General features: G+C 43.9%; 1 protein-coding gene across 1 annotated transcript in view; it reads left to right on the plus strand.

The window, feature by feature from the left end:
* The first annotated feature begins 403 nt into the window (after nt 1–403).
* The window catches only part of LOC143766237 (uncharacterized), a 233595-nt gene continuing 211389 nt past the window's right edge, over nt 404–22609 (plus strand). The window contains exons 1-2 of the mRNA XM_077253752.1: nt 404–636; nt 17691–17769. Of these exons, the coding sequence (XP_077109867.1) occupies nt 581–636; nt 17691–17769 (135 nt within the window). The 5' untranslated portion in view covers nt 404–580. The remainder of the gene's footprint in view (nt 637–17690; nt 17770–22609) is intronic.

Raw genomic sequence — 22609 nt, forward strand, 5'->3', positions numbered from 1 at the left:
ATAACGCCACAATAACAGCTATACTTAAACACATGCTAAAAAGGAAGAAAGAAATGTTTATCAAATGGAAAGAGGGAGCCATATCTAAAGAAGAATATAATGCTGTCTACAGAACCTGCAGGGCACGAATCAGATTAACTAAAGCTGATAATGAATTAAGACTTGCAAGAGACGTCAAAAGCAATAAAAAAGGATTTTTGGGATATGTCAAAAGTAAAAGAAAAGTTAAAGATGCTATAGGATTTTTACAGGACGGAAATGATAAAATGGTAAGAAAGGATGTTGAGAAGGCCGAACTTTTAAATTCCTATTTTTGCATCTGTTTTCTCTCAGAAAGGAAAAGTAACATCAACTGATTTTTACTGTCCTATTAAGGGAATAGAATAATCCAGGATATCTATAAACAGAAAGATAGTGAGGAAACCCTTAGCTATCATAAATGAATTCAAGTCTCCAGGTCCAGATGAATTACACCCCAGAGTACTAAAGGAGATGATAGAAGACATTTTTGAACCACTCTCCATAATCTTTGAAAATTCTTGGAGAACAGGAGAAGTCCCAGAAGACTGGAGAAGAGCAAATGTTGTTCCTATCTTCAAAAAGGGAAAGAAGGTGGACCCAGGGAACTATAGGCCGGTGAGTCTGACATCTATACCAGGAAAGATATTTGAACAAATTATTAAATAACATGTATGTAAGTACCTGGATAAGAATTAAGTGATTAAACAGAGTCAGCACGGGATTGTAACTAATAAGTCATGTCAGACTAACTTAATTTCCTTTTATGACAGAATCACTGGGTGGATCAGGGAAATTCTGTAGATATAGTATATCTTGACTTCAGCAAAGCATTTGACAAAGTATCTCACACAATCCTTATTGAAAAAATTACTTAATATGAAATGGGCAAGGCAACTACTACATCTGGGCAATAAAAATGAAAACAGCTTATACAGAATGGGAGGAATAGGGCTAAGCAACAGCACATGTGAAAAAGACTTGGGTATACTAATTGATCACAGACTGAACATGAGTCAACAGTGTGATGCAGCAGCAATAAAAGCAAATGCAATTCTGGGATGTATTAACAGAAGCATACAGTCTAGATCACGCGAAGTCATTATTGTCCTCTACTCCTCTTTGGTCAGACCTCATGTGGAATACTGTGTCCAGTTTTGGGCACAACATTTAAAAAAAAGACATCAACAAACTGGAGCAAGTTCAGAGAAGAGCGAGCAGAATGGTCACCGGTCAGCAAACTATGTCCTATGAGGAACGGTTACAGGATTTGGGAATGTTTAGCTTGCAAAAAAGAAGACTGAGAGGAGACTTAATAGCTGTCTACAAATATCTCAAGGGTTGTCACATTGTAGAAGGATCATCTTTATTCTCATTTGCACAAGGAAAGACTAGAAGCAATGGAATTAAACTGAACGGGAGGAGACACAGATTAGATGTTAGAATAAACTTTTTGACAGGGTGATCAATGAGTGGAACAGGCTGCCATGAGAGGTGAGTTCTCCTTCAATGGAAGTCTTCAAACAGAGGCTGGGCAGACATCTGTCAAGGATCATTTAGTAAATCCTGCTTTGAACAGTGGGTTGGACCAGATGACCCAGGAAGTCCCTTCCAACTCTACCATTCTATGATTCTATGACTTGATTCTGCCGCCCCCCTCATGCATAGCAAAACTCATGCAATCAACAGACAGGCCTGGCTGACCAGCCTGTTGTGAATTCTGCTTTTGAACTCCCTCTGGTGGTTGTAGGTGGTAATGCAGTTGTCCCTGGGTTGCAGCCCTGGTCAGCTGTATCTACTGATTGCAGTTCTGACTGGGGTATTTAGACGTGCAGGATTCATTAGTCCTTGCCAGTTGTCCATTGTTTTTTGGAGGAGTTGGTCCTTGTTTTGCTTCCTTCTGCCTTGCTTCCAAGTCAGCAAAGATAAGTGTCTGGTTTCGTTTTGTGGCACACATGCTGTGTGCTTTATGATTCAGTGCTATTTATGTTTTTTTGTCCAGCTTAGATTGTGTCAGTATTTTCTCAGTCTTGTTGGATTCTCAGGAGTGCAGATATACATTCCATGTCTTTAGTTAGATTGTGGAACTTTTTGTATTTTCTGCTGTGGATATTTATGGAAGGGTTTTAATACTGACCGCTTAGTATTCTGTCCTATCTTTTCCTATTTAGCTAGAGTGGCCTCTTTTGCTGAATTCTGTTTTCTGCCTGCTTGTGTCTTTCCCCTCCTTCTCACAGTCAATATTCGTGGGGGGCTGTCTATCCTTTGGGGGTCTGCCCTGAGGCAAGGCAGTATTCCTATTTCTATCTATAGGGGTATTTAGTCCTCCGGCTGTGTTGAGGTGTCTAGTGTTATGGTCTGGTGGTTAAGGAGCAACATGGGACGAGCTCTGGAGGAGGTGGTACCTGTACTGACCGCAGTTCCTGAACCTAACACAACACTAGAAGTAGCCGTGGGATGTTCCTGCCACTCCCTAGACATCTCGTCACAGCCGGAGAACTAACTACCCATAAAGATGGAAACAGGAAAGCTATCTTGCCTCAGAGAAAATCCCCAAAGTATAGACAGCCCCCCACAAATATTGACTGTGAGTGGAGAGGGAAATGACATACGCAGAATGAAACCAGAATTTAGCAAAGGAGGCCACTTCTAACTAGATAGACAGAACAGGACAGAACACTGTGCGGTCAGTATTAAAAACTAGAAAAATCCACCGCAGAGTTTACAAAAATCTCCACACCTGACTAAAGGTGTGGAGAGCAAATCTGCTTCCCCAGAGCTTCCAGCTTAACTGAATACATACATAATGACAAGCTGGACTAGGAAAAACATAGGCTGAGCTGAACGATCAAGTCCACAACAAGTGGACAGCAAAAGAACAAGCAAGGACTTATCTTTGCTGAACTGGACAGAATATCAGGAAAATCCGAGGAGAGATGTGAATCCAACCAGGAAACATTGACAACTGGCACTGGCTGAAGATTAGAGCCAGGCTAAATAGCCGAGCCAGAAGAAACAATCAGTGGAAGCAGCTGCCACTGCTAAATCCAAGGAGCAGCCGTTCCACTTAAAACCACCAGAGGGAGCCCAAGAGCAGAACTCACAAAAATGCGATTTACAACCACCGGAGGGAGCTCAAGAGCGGAATTCACAACAGTACCCCCCCCCCCCCCCTTGAGGAGGGGTCACCGAACCCTCACCAGAGCCCCCAGGCCGATCAGGACGAGCCAAGTGAAAAGCATGAACCAAATCGTCGGCATGGACATCGGAGGCAACAACCCAAGAATTATCCTCCTGGCCATAACCCTTCCACTTGACAAGATACTGAAGCCTCCGCCTCGAAAAACGAGAATCCAAAATTTTCTCCACCACATATTCCAACTCCCCCTCAACCAACACCGGGGCAGGAGGATCAACAGAGGGAACAACGGGCACCACATATCTCCGCAACAAAGATCTATGGAAAACATTATGGATGGCAAAAGAGGCTGGAAGGGCCAAACGAAAAGATACCGGATTGATAATCTCAGAAATCTTATAAGGACCAATAAACCGAGGCTTGAACTTAGGGGAAGAAACCTTCATAGGAACATGACGAGAAGATAACCAGACTAAATCCCCAACCCGAAGCCGGGGACCAACACACCGACGGCGGTTAGCAAAACTTTGAGCCTTTTCCTGAGACAACGTCAAATTGTCTACTACATGAGTCCAAATCTGCTGTAACCTGTCCACCACAGAATCCACACCAGGACAATCAGAAGGTTTAACCTGCCCTGAAGAAAAACGAGGATGAAAACCAAAATTACAAAAGAAAGGCGAAACCAAAGTAGCCGAACTAGCCTGATTTTTAAGGGCAAACTCGGCCAACGGCAAGAAAGCCACCCAATCATCCTGATCAGCAGACACAAAGCATCTCAAATAGGTTTCCAAGGTCTGATTAGTTCGCTCAGTTTGGCCATTTGTCTGAGGATGAAACACCGAAGAAAAAGACAAATCAATGCCCTTCCTAGCACAGAAGGACCGCCAAAACCTAGAACCAAACTGGGAACCTCTCAGACACAATATTCTCCGGAATGCCATGCAAACGAACCACATGCTGAAAAAACAATGGAACCAAATCAGAGGAGGTAGGTAATTTCGGCAAAGGTACCAAATGGACCATCTTAGAAAACCGGTCACAAACCACCCAGATAACAGACATCTTCTGGAAAACAGGAAGATCCGAAATAAAATCCATGGAAATATGCGTCCAGGGCCTCTCAGGGACCGGCAAAGGCAAAAGCAACCCACTAGCGCGGGAACAGCAAGGCTCGGCCCGGGCACAAGTCCCAAAGGACTGCACAAAAGAACGCACATCCCGCGACAAGGAAGGCCACCAAAAGGACCTAGCAACCAAATCTCTGGTACCAAAAATCCCAGGATGACCAGCCAACACCGAACAATGAACCTCAGAAATTACCTTACTAGTCCATCTATCAGGAACAAACAGTTTCCCCACTGGACAGCGGTCAGGTTTATCAGCCTGAAATTCCCGAAGCACCCGCCGTAAATCAGGAGAGATGGCAGAAAGAATCACCCCCTCCTTGAGAATACCAACCGGCTCAAGGACTCCCGGAGAATCAGGCAAAAAACTCCTAGAGAGGGCATCCGCCTTCACATTCTTAGATCCCGGAAGATACGAGACCACAAAATCGAAACGGGAGAAAAACAGGGACCATCGAGCCTGTCTAGGATTCAACCGCTTGGCAGACTCGAGGTAAATCAGATTCTTATGATCGGTCAAGACCACAACGCGGTGCTTGGCTCCCTCAAGCCAATGTCGCCGCTCCTCAAATGCCCACTTCATAGCAAACAACTCCCGATTGCCGACATCATAATTACGCTCCGCAGGCGAAACCTTTCTGGAGAAGAAGGCACACGGTTTCATCAAAGAACCATCAGAACTTCTCTGAGACAAAACGGCCCCTGCCCCAATCTCAGAAGCATCAACCTCAACCTGAAAAGGAAGAGAAACATCTGGCTGACGCAACACAGGGGCAGAAGTAAATCGACGTTTAAGCTCCTGAAAGGCCTCAACAGCCGCAGAGGACCAATTCATGACATCAGCGCCTTTCTTCGTCAAATCGGTCAGGGGCTTAACCACACTGGAAAAGTTAGCAATGAAACGGCGATAAAAATTAGCAAAACCCAAAAATTTCTGAAGGCTCTTCACAGATGTGGGCTGAATCCAATCATGGATGGCCTGGACCTTAACAGGATCCATTTCTATAGCCGAGGGAGAAAAAATGAAACCCAAAAAAGAAACCTTCTGAACTCCAAAAAGGCACTTAGACCCCTTCACAAATAAAGTATTAGCACGAAGGATCTGAAATACCATCCTGACCTGTTTCACATGAGACTCCCAATCATCGGAAAAAATCAAAATATCATCCAAATATACAATCATCAATTTATCAAGATAATTCCGGAAGATATCATGCATGAAGGACTGAAACACAGATGGGGCATTAGAGAGCCCGAATGGCATCACAAGGTATTCAAAATGGCCTTCGGGCGTATTAAATGCTGTTTTCCATTCGTCACCCTGTTTAATACGAACAAGATTATACGCCCCTCGAAGGTCAATCTTAGTAAACCAACTAGCCCCTTTAATCCGAGCAAACAAATCAGAAAGCAAAGGTAAAGGGTATTGGAATTTGACCGTGATCTTATTAAGAAGGCGATAATCAACAGGGTCTCAGGGAGCCATCCTTCTTGGCAACAAAAAAGAATCCCGCTCCCAACGGTGACGAAGATGGTTGAATATGCCCCTTCTCCAAAGACTCCTTAACATAACTCCGCATGGCGGCATGCTCTGGCACAGACAGATTGAAAAGTCGGCCCTTAGGGAACTTACAGCCAGGAATCAAGTTAATAGAACAATCGCAGTCCCTATGAGGAGGAAGGGCACTGGACTTGGGCTCATCAAATACTTCCTGGAAATCCGACAAAAGCTCAGGAACTTCAGAAGAGGGGGAAGAGGAAATTGACATTAAAGGAACATCACTATGTACCCCTTGACAACCCCAACTAGTCACAGACATAGATTTCCAATCCAGCACCGGATTATGAACCTGTAACCATGGAAAACCCAGCACAACAACATCATGCAAATTATGCAACACCAGAAAACTACAATCTTCCTGATGTGCTGGAGCCATGTACATGGTCAACTGTGTCCAGTACTGAGGTTTATTCTTGGCCAATGGTGTAGCATCAATGCCCCTTAAGGGAATAGGGCTCTGCAAAGGCTGCAAGGAAAAAACACAGCGTCTGGCGAACTCTAAGTCCATTATGTTCAGGGCAGCGCCTGAATCCACAAATGCCATGACAGAAAAGGACGACAATGAGCAAATCAGGGTAACAGACAAGAGAAATTTAGGCTGTACAGTACTAATGGTAACGAACCTAGCGACCCTCTTAGTACGCTTAGGGCAATCAGAAATAACATGAGCAGAATCACCACAGTAAAAACACAGCCTATTCTGACGTCTGAATTCCCGCCATTCTGCTCTAGTCAAAATCCTATCACATTGCATAGGCTCAGGACTCTGCTCAGAGGATACTGCCATATGGTGCACAACCTTGCGATCGCGCAGGCGCTGATCAATCTGAATGGCTAGAGACATTGATTCGCTCAAACCAGCAGGCGTGGGGAACCCCACCATAACATCTTTAAGGGCTTCAGAAAGACCCTTTCTGAAAATTGCTGCCAGGGCATACTCATTCCATTTAGTGAGCACAGACCACTTTCTAAATTTCTGGCAGTATACTTCTGCCGCTTCCTGACCCTGACACAGAGCCAGCAAGGTTTTTTCTGCCTGATCCACAGAATTAGGTTCGTCATACAGCAATCCGAGCGCTTGAAAAAATGCGTCTACACTAAGCAATTCCGGATCCCCTGACTCAAGGGAGAATGCCCAATCCTGAGGGTCTCCACGCAGCAGAGAGATGACAATTTTCACCTGCTAAATGGGGTCACCAGAGGAACGGGGTCTCAAAGCAAAAAACAATCTGCAGTTATTTTTAAAATTCAAAAACTTGCATCTGTCCCCAAAAAACAAATCAGGAGTAGGAATTCTAGGCTCTAAAGCCGGAGTCTGAGTAACATAATCTTGGATACTCTGTACCCTTGCAGCAAGTTGATCCACACGAGAGAACAAACCCTGAACATCCATGTCAGCGCCAAAATCCTGAACCACCCAGAGATTAAGGGGAAAAAAAGACAAAACAGGTTGCAGAGAAAAAAAAAATGCTTTTTTTTCCCTCTTTTGAGATGCATTCAGCACATTGTGGGCCAGCTGTACTGTTATGACCTGGTGGTTAAGGAGCAACATGGACGAGCTCTGGAGGAGGTGGTATCTGTACTGACCGCAGTTCCTGATCCTAACACAACACTAGAAGTAGCCGTGAGAACTAACTACCCCTAAAGATGGAAAGAGAAAGCTATCTTGCCTCAGAGAACATTCCCCAAAGGAAAGACAGACCCCCACAAATATTGACTGTGAGTGGAGAGGGAAATGACATACACAGAATGAAATCAGGATTTTAGCAAAGGAGGCCACTTCTACCTAGATAGACAGAACAGGAAAGTATACTGTGTGGTCAGTATTAAAAGCTAGAAAATCCACCGCAGAGTTTACAGAAAAATCTCCACACCTGACTAACGGTGTGGAGGGCAAATCTGCTTCCCCAGAGCTTCCAGCTAAACTGAATATATCATACTGACAAGCTGGACTAGAGAAAACATAAAGTGAGCTGAACGATTAAGTCCACAGCAAGTGGACAACAAATGAACAAGCAAGGACTTATCTGTGCTGAACTGGACCGACTATCAGAGAAATCCAAGAGAGATCTGAATCCAACCAAGAAACATTGACAGCTGGCAATGGCTGCAGACCAGAGCCAGGCTAAATAGCAGAACCAGGAGAGACGATCAGTGGAAGCAGCTGCTAATGCTCAATCCAAGGAGCAGCAGTTCCACTTAAAACCACCGGAGTTAGCCCAAGGGCAGAATTCACAAAAGTGCCATTTACAACCACCGGAGGGAGCCCAAGAACGGAATTCACAACACGCCGCGTCCGTAATGACCCGACCTATAAAACTGTCCCACTAGTTAACCCTTGTAGTGAACACCATAAAAAAATAAAAAAAACAAGGCGAAAAACAATGCTTTATCATACCTCCAAACAAAAAGTGGATAAGCATGCTATAAAAAAAGGTGGATGTAAATAATTATGGTACCGCTGAAAACGTTATCTTGTTCCTCAAAAAACAAGCCCCCATACAGCTCACTCACCAGTAGTTTTCAGCTAGGACGGTCGCATCTTAGCACCATCCAGGTTGAAAACTGTATCCCCCAGATATGGATTATGGTGTGGGACACAGCGATGGATAGGTATGGTATATTGTTGGTGTTTTATTTTACATTTATTACAGGAGATCGAGGCCTTTGCTTGAATTAGGCGTTACAGTAAGTATGGTTTAATTAAGAATAATAAAAGGTGTCTGTGCCATTTTTTTTTCAAATAAAAGACTTTATCCTGGCTGTGTCTTTATTTAACGTTCCAACTATAGGATTAGCAATGGATAGGTGTCTTATAGACACTTCTCCATTACTAAGCTGTGGGCTTAATGTCATCGGTGACATCAACCTCACATTACCCCACATGCCCCTGCTACAGGGCAAGTGGGACGAGACCCGGCAAAGCACCAGAATTGGCACATCTAATAGATGTGCCTTTTCTGGGCAGCTGTGGGCTGCTATTTTTAGACCGAGGGGGTCAATATCCGTGGCCCCTTACCAGCCTGAGAATACTAGCCCCCAGCTGTGAGCTTTAGCAAGGCTGGTTGTCTTAAATGGGGGGGACCCCATGCTGTTTTTATAAATTATTTAAATAATTTAAAAACATGGCATTGGGACCCATCTATTCTTGATATCCAACCTTGCTGACAGCTGAGGGTTGCAGCCCCCAGCTGTGAGTTTTGTCTGGCTGGTTATCAAAAATAGGGCCGAACCCACGCCATTTTTTTTTTAAATTACCATATTTATTTGCAGCGCAGGAGCCGCAGATGAATACTCCCACCCGCCGCTCCTGCTGTCACTGTTATTAGCAGCAGCAGGGGTAGGCTGATGGGAATAATAGTCCTAACAGCCACCACCTGTTGTCTCTTTTATTACTTAAATGTAACTCATCATTCTCCCCTGCTCGCGCCAATCACCGGCAGAGCAGGGAAGAATGATGAGAGCCGTCTTCAGCACCCGGCGCTTACAGTAACGCTTCTTCCCCAGCGCCGATGCGTGTCACATGGATGGCATCCATGTATGTTTTTGTGTATGCACATGTGCTGGATGTTTTGTGGCCCGTGCTGACATTAAATAATGGACATGTCAACTGTTTTGCCCACGGACACACGGTCCATGGAAACACACTGACATGTGCACAGACACATTCACTTGAATAGGCAAATAGTGCTCCGTTCCTCCTGAGCCTCTATGCATGGCTAAATAGTACTGTACAGCCACATATGGGGTATTGCCATGTTCAGTAGAAATTGTGGAACAAATTTTGTTGACATTTTTACCCACTTCTTGTGTGAAAATGTAAAATTGTTGGCTAAAACAAATTGTTGGTGGTAAAAATGTAGTTATTTTGTCCTCGCTGCCCAATGATATAAAATTCTGTGACACACTCATGGTGTTAATATGATCACTGCACTCCTAGATGAATTCATTGAGAGGTGTAGTTCGTAAAATGGGGTCACTTATGGGGGGTTCTGCTGTTTTGGCACCTCATGGGCTCTCTCAGTGGGTCATGGCACCTGCAAACCATAACAGTATAATCTGGCGCTCCTTCCCTTCTGAGCTCTGCCATGCACCCAAACAGTGGTTTAGCCCCATGAATGGGGTATCGATGTACTCAGGACAAATTGCAAAATAACTTTTGGGGTCAAATTTCTTCTGCTACCCTTAAGAAAATAAAAAATTGGGGGTGAAAAGAAATTTTGTGAAAAAAATATGATTTTTTATTTTTACAGCTCTACGTTATAAACTTCTGTGAAGCACTTGGGGGTTCAAATTGTCACTACACATCTAGATAAGTTTATTGGGGGGTCTAGTTTCCAAAATGGTGTCACTTGTGGGGGGTTTCCACTGTTTAAGTTGATCTTTATTCCAGCCAATTTTGCGTTGAAAAAGTAAAATGGCGCTCCTTCCCTTCTAATCTCTGCCGTGCGCCCAAACGGTGGTTTACCCCCACATATGGGGTATAAGCGTACTCAGGACAAATTGCACAACAACTTTTGGGGTCCAATTTCTCCTGTTACCCATGGAAACATAAAAATTGGGGGCAAAAATATCACTTTTGTGGAAAAACTATGATTTTTTTTATTTTTACGTCTCTACATTATAAACTTAGGTGAAGCACTTGGGGGTTCAAATTGTCACCTCACATCTAGATAAGTTTATTGGGGGGGTCTAGTTTCCAAAATGGTGTCACTTGTGGGGGGTTTCCAATGTTTAGGCACATGAAGGGCTCTCCAAACGCGACATGGCGTCCGATCTCAATTTCAGCCAATTTTGCATTGAAATGTCAAGCGGTGCTCCTTCCCTTCCGAGCTCTGCCATGCGCCCAAACAGTGGTCCCCCCACATATTGGGTATCGACGTACTCAGGACAAATTGCACAAAAATGTTTGGGGTCCAATTTCTCCTGTTACCCTTGGTAAAATAAAACAAATTGGATCGGAAATAAATTTTTTGTGAAAAAAGTTAAATGTTCATTTCATTTTTTTCAACATTCCCCAAATTCCTGTGAAGCAACTGAAGGGTTAATAAGCATATTGAATGTGGTTTTGGCACTGTGAGGGATGCAGTTGTTAGAATGGTGTCACTGTTGGGTATTTTCTTTCCTATAGACCCCTCAAAGTGACTTCAAATGTGATGTGGTCCCTAAAAAAATGGTGTAAAAATGAGAAATTGCTGGTCAACTTTAACCCTTATAACTTCCTAACAAAAAAATGTTGGTTCCAAAATTGTGCTGATGTAAAGTAGACATGTGGGAAATGTTGTTTCATAACTATTTTGTGTGAATATTTCCCTGTGTTAAGTGCATAAAAATTCAAAGTTTGAAAATTGCAAAATTTTCCAAATTTTCGCAAAATTTCCAATTTTTACGCAAATAAATGCAAGTAATATCAAAGAAATTTTATCACTAACATAAAGTTCAATATGTCACGAAAAAAAATCTTGGAATCACCAAGATCCGTTTAAGTGTTAGCAACTGGATAAAAATTAACCTTTATTTAGGTATATTAAAAAGCCAATTATTTGGCAAAATTAAAGACGAAAAAAAATAAATAAATGTGAGAACCCTAATGTGATTTGTGCCCTATTACCAACACAAAAATGGGGAAACAAGAACAAGACAAACAACAATTACAAACTTAAAAAACTGACAGTGCTGAATATAATTTCATCCTGAACACTCCTTTTGTCCAATATAGACTACAATCAATATATATGATTTGGACTCATGGAGTCTTGGTATATGGGATTAGTTTACAACTTTTTTGGAGCAAATCAAGCCACAAAATATATTTTAAGGAATATTTCAACATCAAAGGCCTGCCTAATTTTTGGCCTTACAGATTTGTCTTTCAATAATTGTGAATGAAGCAATTTCACCTGTCTGCCTCATCAATAGTTTGTTCAAAAAATCCACGTACCGTTATTCTGCTCATATGACCCAAAAAAATTCATATACCATATATAAACATCTGTCAGTTCAGCAACACAGCGTTTCCTTAAAGCTTCAACATACCATTAAAAAATAAATGACCACCCACATGTTTATGGGATCCAGTTCTTTCCATTCAAACAATATCCCTGTCCCCTATGGATTCATTCATAGTCTCTGACATAGCAAATTATTCAAGCCTTATACTAAGAGGCTATAGTGGGTGGAACAATATATAAAGAGGTTGATATACATGAGACGGTATATTTAAACAAACCCATATCCATGGGTAGATCTCGCCCCACACCGGCCATCCCCAGCCATTTCTCTGTTCCTGTCCACTTTGTATCGGACACCTATATTGAAGCTTTGTGCTGTGGAAACCCCATTTTTGCGTTGGTAATAGGGCACAAATCACATTAGGGTTCTCACTTTTTTTTTTTTTTTCGTCTTTAATTTTGCCAAATAATTGGCTTTTTAATATACAGTGGGGCAAAAAAGTATTTAGTCAGTCAGCAATAGTGCAAGTTCCACCACTTAAAAAGATGAGAGGCGTCTGTAATTTACATCATAGGTAGACCTCAACTATGGGAGACAAACTGAGAAAAAAAAATCCAGAAAATCACATTGTCTGTTTTTTTATCATTTTATTTGCATATTCTGGTGGAAAATAAGTATTTGGTCAGAAACAAACAATCAAGATTTCTGGCTCTCACAGACCTGTAACTTCTTCTTTAAGAGTCTCCTCTTTCCTCCACTCATTACCTGTAGTAATGGCACCTGTTTAAACTTGTTATCAGTATAAAAAGACACCTGTGCACACCCTCAAACAGTCTGACTCCAAACTCCACTATGGTGAAGACCAAAGAGCTGTCAAAGGACACCAGAAACAAAATTGTAGCCCTGCACCAGGCTGGGAAGACTGAATCTGCAATAGCCAACCAGCTTGGAGTGAAGAAATCAACAGTGGGAGCAATAATTAGAAAATGGAAGACATTCAAGACCACTGATAATCTCCCTCGATCTGGGGCTCCACGCAAAATCCCACCCCGTGGGGTCAAAATGATCACAAGAACGGTGAGCAAAAATCCCAGAACCACGCGGGGGGACCTAGTGAATGAACTGCAGAGAGCTGGGACCAATGTAACAAGGCCTACCATAAGTAACACACTACGCCACCATGGACTCAGATCCTGCAGTGCCAGACGTGTCCCACTGCTTAAGCCAGTACATGTCCGGGCCCGTCTAAAGTTTGCTAGAGAGCATTTGGATGATCCAGAGGAGTTTTGGGAGAATGTCCTATGGTCTGATGAAACCAAACTGGAACTGTTTGGTAGAAACACAACTTGTCGTGTTTAGAGGAAAAAGAATACTGAGTTGCATCCATCAAACACCATACCTACTGTAAAGCATGGTGGTGGAAACATCATGCTTTGGGGCTGTTTCTCTGCAAAGGGGCCAGGACGACTGATCCAGGTACATGAAAGAATGAATGGGGCCATGTATCGTGAGATTTTGAGTGCAAACCTCCTTCCATCAGCAAGGGCATTGAAGATGAAACGTGGCTGGGTCTTTCAACATGACAATGATCCAAAGCACACCGCCAGGGCAACGAAGGAGTGGCTTCGTAAGAAGCATTTCAAGGTCCTGGAGTGGCCTAGCCAGTCTCCAGATCTCAACCCTATAGAAAACCTTTGGAGGGAGTTGAAAGTCCGTGTTGCCAAGCGAAAAGCCAAAAACATCACTGCTCTAGAGGAGATCTGCATGGAGGAATGGGCCAACATACCAACAACAGTGTGTGGCAACCTTGTGAAGACTTACAGAAAACGTTTGACCTCTGTCATTGCCAACAAAGGATATATTACAAAGTATTGAGATGAAATTTTGTTTCTGACCAAATACTTATTTTCCACCAGAATATGCAAATAAAATGATAAAAAAACAGACAATGTGATTTTCTGGATTTTTTTTTTCTCAGTTTGTCTCCCATAGTTGGGGTCTACCTATGATGTAAATTACAGACGCCTCTCATCTTTTTAAGTTGTGGAACTTGCACTATTGCTGACTGACTAAATACTTTTTTGCCCCACTGTACCTAAATAAAGGTTAATTTTTATCCAGTTGCTAATACATATTTGATCCTTGATTGGATATACGCACCACGCTTTAAAGTATCCGTTTAAGTGTTCCAGAGTTATTACCTCATAAAGGGACAGTGGTCAGAATTGTAAAAATTGGCCCGGTCATGAACGTGCAAACCACCCTTGGGGGTTAAGGGGTTAAAGGCATAGTAATATTAATGCATGTAAACTTTTCACTTTGCAGTAAGTAATAAAAATTCCTTAAAACATTCTCTCTCATTATTCTGGCATTTGGCAAATATTAATAATTATGGTAATCCTAATTGACCTAAAACGTGAAAGGTTTATTCTGATTTCGTGTCAGATATTGAGAAAAACATGCAGATGCGTCTTTTATTTATTGTATGTAAACTTTTGGTTTCAACTGTACATAACCGTAATGTGCATCCCAAAGATTTTTTTGCTAAGTACCCTACGTTACTTATATGCTCTTTTGCCTTTTACTTATAGTAGGGTATATGTTAATTTTGTTTCGATCTTGGGTTTTGTCGTCGTCTGAGTGGGTCTAACCCTTTGTGAACTTTATGGAGAGCATAAAAAGTGGGAATGGTGACAATTAGGTGCCATAAATTCACATTCATTTTTTGAGATTGTTTTTTTATCTAGACCCTGGACCAAAATGTTAGTAAGAATGTCCTTATATTTAGACTTTTGGGGGAAAAAGTAAAAGGGAATTTAGAAGACTCCTCAGTGAACAACTCGGAGACATCGGAGCTAAAATGGATACTCCATGGATAGGCAAATTAGAGAGTATCATCAGGGTGAAGAAATTACAAAAGGAGAGTTTTGACTTGGAGGTTGTCAGACAAAATGTCAGAAAATGAGCCCCACACGGGGCTGAATGGACAGATGGCCTTGGTTGTGTAATTTAGGATCTGTATGTTGGGATTTCTCCTGTAAGCCTGTTAAGGCCCCGTCTCACACAGCGACGCTGCAGCGATACAGACAACGATGCTGATCGCTGCAGCGTCGCTGTGTGGTCGCTGTGTGGTCGCTGGGGAGCTGTCACACAGACAGCTCTCTCCAGCGACCAACGATCAGGGGAACGACTTCGGCATCGTTGAAACTGTCTTCAACGATGCCGAAGTCCCCCTGCAGCACCCGGGTAACCAGGGTAAACATCGGGTTACTAAGCGCAGGGCCGCGCTTAGTAACCCGATGTTTACCCTGGTTACCAGCGTAAATGTAAAAAAAAACAAACAGTACATACTCACCATCTGTTGCCCGTCAGGTCCCTTGCAGTCTGCTTCCTGCTCTGACTGAGCCGCCGTACAGTGAGAGCTGAGAGCAGAGCGCAGCGGTGACGTCACTGCTGTGCTCTCACTGTACGGCGGCTCAGTCAGAGCAGGAAGCAGACGCCAAGGGACCTAACGGGCAACAGATGGTGAGTATGTACTGTTTGTTTTTTTTTACATTTACGCTGGTAACCAGGGTAAACATCGGGTTACTAAGCGCGGCCCTGCGCTTAGTAACCCGATGTTTACCCTGGTTACCAGTGAAGACATCGCTGGATCGGTGTCACACACACCGATTCAGCGATGTCAGCGGGACCTCAACGACCAAAAAAAGGTCCAGGCCATTCTGACACGACCAGCGATCTCGCAGCAGGGGCCTGATCGCTGGTACGTGTCACACATAGCGAGATCGCTACTGAGGTCGCTGTTGCGTCACAAAACTTGTGACTCAGCAGCGATCTCGCTAGCGATCTCGCTATGTGAGACGGGGCCTTTACACTACTTCTGGCTCCATACAGTAGAGCCACGTTTTGGATTACTGGACACCTCTTAGCATGGTGTATACCACAGGTGATATCTACTGTTCTGTGACCCCAGTTTTTATTCCGCACACTCGTGCCTCCAATATTGCACTGACTGATATATGTAACTACATTATTCTAATCTGCCTATTTGGGGCTTTTGCAGAGCCATTGTAACTATATATATATATTGATTCTGATTATATCTATTTTATCTCAATAAGATATTAAATATCTACAGTAACTTACCGGTATATGAATCTCTTGCATTATATGTTTCCCGTATAGGTGTTAATATTGCACCTGCTGTGACATTTATTGGTTCCCGCTGTGGCTTATTATTTGTAAACTGCAGCAATATCTCATCCTTCTCCAGACAACTGACTGTTGCTGTGACAGCGGACACATGCCCTCAGCATCGATGGGACTCGTACTGCGCATGCACCAGTATGGGGACTGTTATACACATCCTGACATTATTTGAGGCCCAGGGCACATGAGAGAATCATTATCTTGACCTTTTGTGCCTGGAATACCTGCGCATGTGTCCTGGAAGGTCCTCCTGCCGGCATGCATGCGCTATACACCATTTGGAGACACTTTTTCTCTCTGCATTAGCCCTCTAGCATTCTGAGAGTGTGTGATGTCATCAACATGGTCGCTTTATAGAGTGAAAAAGCCTTCAGCTATACACATTATCAGCTGGGCATCTATTTCCTCTGTCTACAGATATTAGCCGACATATCTCCTCACCATTGTGTGTTTTTCCATATCTCGTATTATTTAGGGTTGTTTTTAAATGGATTAATAGATATTGATATTTTAGGGGATTTCTTTGCTAGCTGTATATACAACAATAGCTATAACAGTGTTGGGAAGTAGAGACACACACCGACCCATAAGTGTCCTCTTCCTGGAATGGCGCCAGCCCGGCCTTCTTCTGGGGTGGACTGTGGATGACCCCGTTTAAACTCCCATGTTCATCTTTTGGACCTAGACTTCTTTTACCTAATAAAGATTTAGTTACTTTCTACATAGAAGTGGGCTCATGACCATTTCTTTTTTTTTTTGTTGTTTGATGAGTGGTCCGTGCATGACAGCACGGCAAACACCGATTCTGATCGGCAATGAAATCATCTCCGCCGGTCAGAGAGCCGCGGTTCCCACACTGTCAAAAGACAGCGTGAGGTCTCAGCTGTGATCAACGGTATTAAGTTTACCTCCTGTCACTGATGTCAGCGGATGGGACTACAGCAATATCAATGGCACCTTACCAGCCTGAGTATACCAGCTGTCTGCTTTAACAAGGCTTTTTGTAAAAAAGAAACAAAAAAAAACAGCGAGGGGACCCCTCTATTCTTGATAACCAACCTTGCTGACAGCTGATAGTTGCAGCCCCCAGCTTTGAGTTTTGCCTGGCTGGTTATCAAAAATACAGTCCCATCCGCTGACACCAGTGGCCGGAGGTAAACTTTATACCTCACATCACTACTGAGCGCTCACGCTTTCTTTTGACAGCGTGGCTCCTGCGGCTCTCTGACCAGGGGGAATGATTTCACTTCCGATCAGAAGCGGTGTTTTGCGGCGCTGTCATGCACATGACAGCGTGACAAATACCCGGTGTTCTGTCAGCCGAACTCAAACAGTAAAATGGACTTCCTGGTGAAGTCCATGTTCGGTGTCCCTGACCGGTACAGTAGGTGTAGGACGCCGAACTTTACTGTTCGGGTTTGCCCATCTCTATTGTTCAGCAATTCAACTTATGTTCCAGTCTATACAAGACTAGAGAATAGAACACCTACATGTTATAGCACCTCAAATGTTTCCCTTATTATCTCCCTTATTATCTCCACTAATTGTATTATTACATGGGATTTTTGGGATTCTTTCTGTGTTACATCGGTCTCATCCTCGTCACATCACGGTTTCTATGAAATTGGATCCTCTCAGTAGAGACCTTTTATATTCAGACTATTTTTCTGATTTACCCATCAAGGTTGGATATGGACAGGAACACAATGGCGGACAGGCTATTACACCTCACCCTAGAGATCCTCTTCCGGCTTACTGGAGAGGTGAGAGATTCTGATGACGTCACATTACATCATTCTTATCTATGGGAATAACAGATGGACAGAACTGGAGAGGTGAGGACTCTGGAAATGTCTGTAGTGAGATTTATTAATGTGTCTCTCCATAACCAGGATTGCACAGTAGTGAAGAAGACCTCTAGTGAGCGCTGTCAGGACCCTGAGTCTGAGGGATTGGGAAGACCCCTGATCCCAATCACAGGGCCTCCACCTCACCCCCTGATGCATGAGGACATCAATGACCGGAAGATCCTAGAACTCACCTACAAGATGATTGGGCTGCTGACTGGAGAGGTGACACTGCTGGGAATGCTGGGACATTATATGGTAACTCTATGAAGGGATCGGGGGGATGACGGTGTCATTGTATGTGTCAGGTTCCTATAAGGTGTCAGGATGTCACCATCTATTTCTCCATGGAGGAGTGGGAGTATTTAGAAGGACACAAAGATCTGTACCAGGACATCATGATGGAGGTTCCCCAGCCCCTCACATCACCAGGTAATAGACAGGACTAAATACACACAGCCTATAATTATCTGTATGTAACAAATTAAATTAGTCCCTTTATGTGTTTTCTGCAGTTCTATCCAGTAAGATGACAACACCAGAGAGATGTCCCCGTCCTCTTCTTCCACAGGACTGTAAACAAGAAGATCCCAATGTTCCTCAGGATCATCAGGTAGATGGAGAGAAGGTGTCATGAGATCTCCCCTATGATGTGTAGACGGCTGTGAAGGTTTTGTGTTCAGTCTTGTTTTATCCACCAGTATCATGATTTATACTTGTGTAATGAGAACGGTGGAGGTGGCAGGATTAGAGCTGATCATAGATGTGACTTCTCCATCTGTCTGTGACTTTTACAATATTTGTTTACAGGGTGAACATCTGACCCATATTAATACTACAGAGACAGATGTGAGGGGTGATGAGCCGTGTAAAGAGGAAATTTCTACATATGACTACCCAGGTGAGTAGTAACCACTTATTAAAGAATCACATATTCTTTTCAGTCATCAGCTTTCACTGCTTTATTGGTAGTAGTCTGGACATATCGCAATCATGTGATCACCATTATACCGTTTAACCCCTATATGTTCCTCCACTCTAAAATTTTCCAATTACTTTGGGCAACGAAAGTCCTTCTTCTATAGAGCTTACAACCTGGAGGATCCAACTACCTCCTGAAATTAGAAGACGCTGACTCTTACCTGCCCAGATCTGTAAACTACAAATCCAAATGCCAGCGTATGTAGAATCTGCTGACAAGTTAGAAAATAACTTGAAACAAATGATAATGGGCCTGTAAGAGAAAGCGGAGGGTAATGATGCTGTTGCCTTCCTAGAATCCTGATATTTTATTGGATGAATCTCCCTTCTCTGCTGCTGAATGTGCTCATATGGTCCCTACAAGACCAGGTCCAGTCTTTGTGGCCAAACTTCGCTTTTATGATCCACAACATTAAATGTGCAGTGAGGCCAAGTGTGAATTTCTCTACGATAACAGAGTTTTATCCTGAATTTTCAATTTCTTTTAAAACTAACTTCAAAGAGAATTAAGATAAACTAAAAGGGAAAAAACATTACCTCTGTGCCATGATAAATCGATATTTCTCTAAGTTGTACGTGGCTGATGGCTGTATAGATGGATGGATGGATGGATGGATATATTCACCTGCTGGGGATGTGTTGACATGGCTCTCGCCCTAGTTTAACCCCTTTCTGACATCGGACATAATGGTACGCCGATGTCTGACACCCTCCCTTTGATGTGGTCTCCGGCGGTAAGCCCACATCTTTCCTGGCAGATGTCAGCTAATTTGAACAGGTGACATGTGCCCGGAACAGCCGAGGGTGGAATCACGATCCACCCGCTGCTATTAACTAATTAAATGCCGCTATCAAACACTGACAGTGGCATTTAACATGCGCATCCGGCAATCGTGCCGGAAATCCGCCCATCGGTAACCCCTGTCACGTGATCGTGGGTCACCGATGGGTTGGCATGACAACCAGAGGTCTCCTGGGGACCTCTATGGTGGTCACTGCTGGCTTGCTGTGAGCGCTGCCCAATGGTCGGCACTCACAGCAAGTGAATAATTTCGCTACATACAGGCGAACTGATCATCGTATCTATGCGACGCCCTCTGAGGAAGCGAGACCGTGGGTACGCAAAACGCGTGTCGGGGTTGGTGGCCTTGGTTGGAACGTGACTGGGACATACAAATGGGTAATTATTACCTTTATTAATATGCACATTTATACGAACGATGGGCATGTGAAGCAACTTACATGGTGATGGTGTCATTTAAGCAGGAGCAACGGAGGTTGCCATCTGTCACATTGTAATGATTAGGTATATCATCACCTGTTTATATCTGCTATATGTAATACAGATGCTCAGCGTTCTGCCCCGCACATTCTTTTCCTAGGCCATTTAAATACACATTTTGGATTTATTCACAGATGTACTGTATGAGACCCATGTAATTTATAATGATATAACTTTATATTTATTGAGTATTTAAATAAAATTATTTTGCTATATTTATTGGTATCTTTGACTCTATGTCCTCCTTAGTTTATATTGATTTATGAGTCACCATTTTGCATGGGAATAATATACTCTCTGGTATTAAGATTAAATTCTTCCTGTATTGAGCGGTCACATGGTACCGCTCATTACAGTAATGAATATGCGGCTCCACCCCTATGGGAGTGGAGACGGGTTCATATTCATTACTGTAATGAGCGGTACCATGAGACCTCTCAATACAGGAAGAAGCTGTCAGCGCCCAGAAAACCAGGGACCTGCAGGGACCGCGTAAGGAGCAGGTGAGTATTATTAGCCAGCTGCTGCTCCCCCTTCCCTGCCGACCCCTGGGAATGACTCGAGTATAAGCCGAGAGGGGCAATTTCAGCCTAAAAAAATGGGCTGAAATTTTCGGCTTATAGTCGAGTATATACGGTACCTGTCTCCCCTCTATTCCCCAGCCTCTCAGGTATGCCAATCCCTTCACTGGCTTCTTATCGCCCAGAGACTCCAGTTCAAAACTCTCACAATGACATAGAAAGCCATCCAAAACCTATCTCCTCCATACATCTGTGACATGGTCTCCCGGTACCTACCTACACGCAACCTCTGTTCCTCTCAAAACCTCCTTCTCTACTCCCCTCTCATCTCTTCCTCCCACAACTGCATCCAAGACTTCTCTCGTGCTTCCCCCATACTCTGGAACTCTCTACCCCAATACAGCAGACTCTCGCCTACCATAGAAACCTTCAAAAAGAACCTGAAGACTCACCTCTTCTGACAAGCCTACAGCCTGCAGTGATCCTCAACCTACTGAACCGCCTCACAACCAGCTCTAACCTCTCCTAGTGTATCCTCACCCATCCCCTGCAGACTGAGCCCTCGTGGGCAGGGTCCTCCCTCCTTATGTACCCGTGTGCCTTGTTTTTTGCTCATGTTTAATGTATTTGTCTATAATTGCCCCCTATTCACATGTAAAGCACCATGGAATAAATGGCTCTATAAAAATGTATAATAATAATATACTCACCATAGTCCATCATACAGAAAAATGCATCCCCATAGTTTTCCATACAGTATAATGTTCCCTCAGAGTCCTCTCTATAGTATAATGTACTCCCCATAGTCCACCATATAGTGTAATGACCTCCCCATAGTTCTCCATACAGTATAATGTGCTTCTCTCAATCCATACAGTATAATACACAACCCATAATCCATACAGTATAATGCACTCCTCATTGTCACGCTCACGCCCTGACTGGTGGGCGTGAGCTCGGGGGGTTTGTGGCCCCACTGTGCCACAAACCAGACTACCCTGGAAGGGGCGTGACTATGACAGCTGCCTGGGTTTTCGCTGGAGCCTCTGATGGTGAGGTCAGGCTTGTGCAGCAGGCAGCTGCCAGGTGCTACTCCAGGGTAGTGTCTGGCTGTGGCTGCTGATCCCACTTGGTAGACAGGAACACTAGGACAGGTGCAGGCGACTGGCAGATGAGCACTGCTGAAACTTGGACGAGTAGGCAAGCAGGCACGGCAGAGAACACAGGGCTGGCAGGCACGGCAGAGAACACAGGGCTGGCAGGTGTGTATGAAGGAACAAGTAGGGACCTGTTCACACAGGAGGTGCAGGTACGGATATGTAGTATGAAGGAACAGGTAGGGTCCTGTTCACACAGGAGGTGAAGGTAAGGAAACAAGCAGGAAGGAATGAAGTATGAAGGCACAGGTTGGGACCTGTACACAAAGGAGATGCTGGTACGGAAACAAGCAGGAAGGAATGGAGTGTGAAGGAACAGGTTGGGACCTGTTCACACAGGAGATGCAGGTACAGAAACAAGCAGGAAGGAATGGAGTGGGAAGGAACAGGTTGGGACCTGATCATACAGGAAGAGATCCGCAAGGCTGCGGATAGAAATGGTAGAGCAGCAGGAGATGGAGCAGCAACAGAAGCTAAGCAGAGCGGAGCCGCAAGGAATGCGGAGAGGAGCTGCAGCAAGAGGTTTCTGTAGCAGCAAAGGCTAAGCAGAGCGGAACCACAAGGAATGCAGAGAGGAGCTGCAGCAAGAGGTCTCTGCAGCAGCAGAGCAGAACGGAGCAAAACCGCAGGAGTGCGGAGCAGAGGCAAAGCTGCAAGAGAGCAGAGCCCAGGCAAAGTCACAAGTGCAGAGCATAAGCAGACTGAGAACAAAAGGAAAGACACAGCAGGGAAGGAAGCCACAGGCAAGGAGACAGAGATAGGACTAAGTATAGACAAGGTAATGGAACAAGACAAGGAACAAGAACAAAGACACA

The sequence above is a fragment of the Ranitomeya variabilis genome, chromosome 4 (genome assembly GCF_051348905.1).
Source record: "Ranitomeya variabilis isolate aRanVar5 chromosome 4, aRanVar5.hap1, whole genome shotgun sequence".
Lineage (NCBI taxonomy): Eukaryota > Metazoa > Chordata > Amphibia > Anura > Dendrobatidae > Ranitomeya > Ranitomeya variabilis.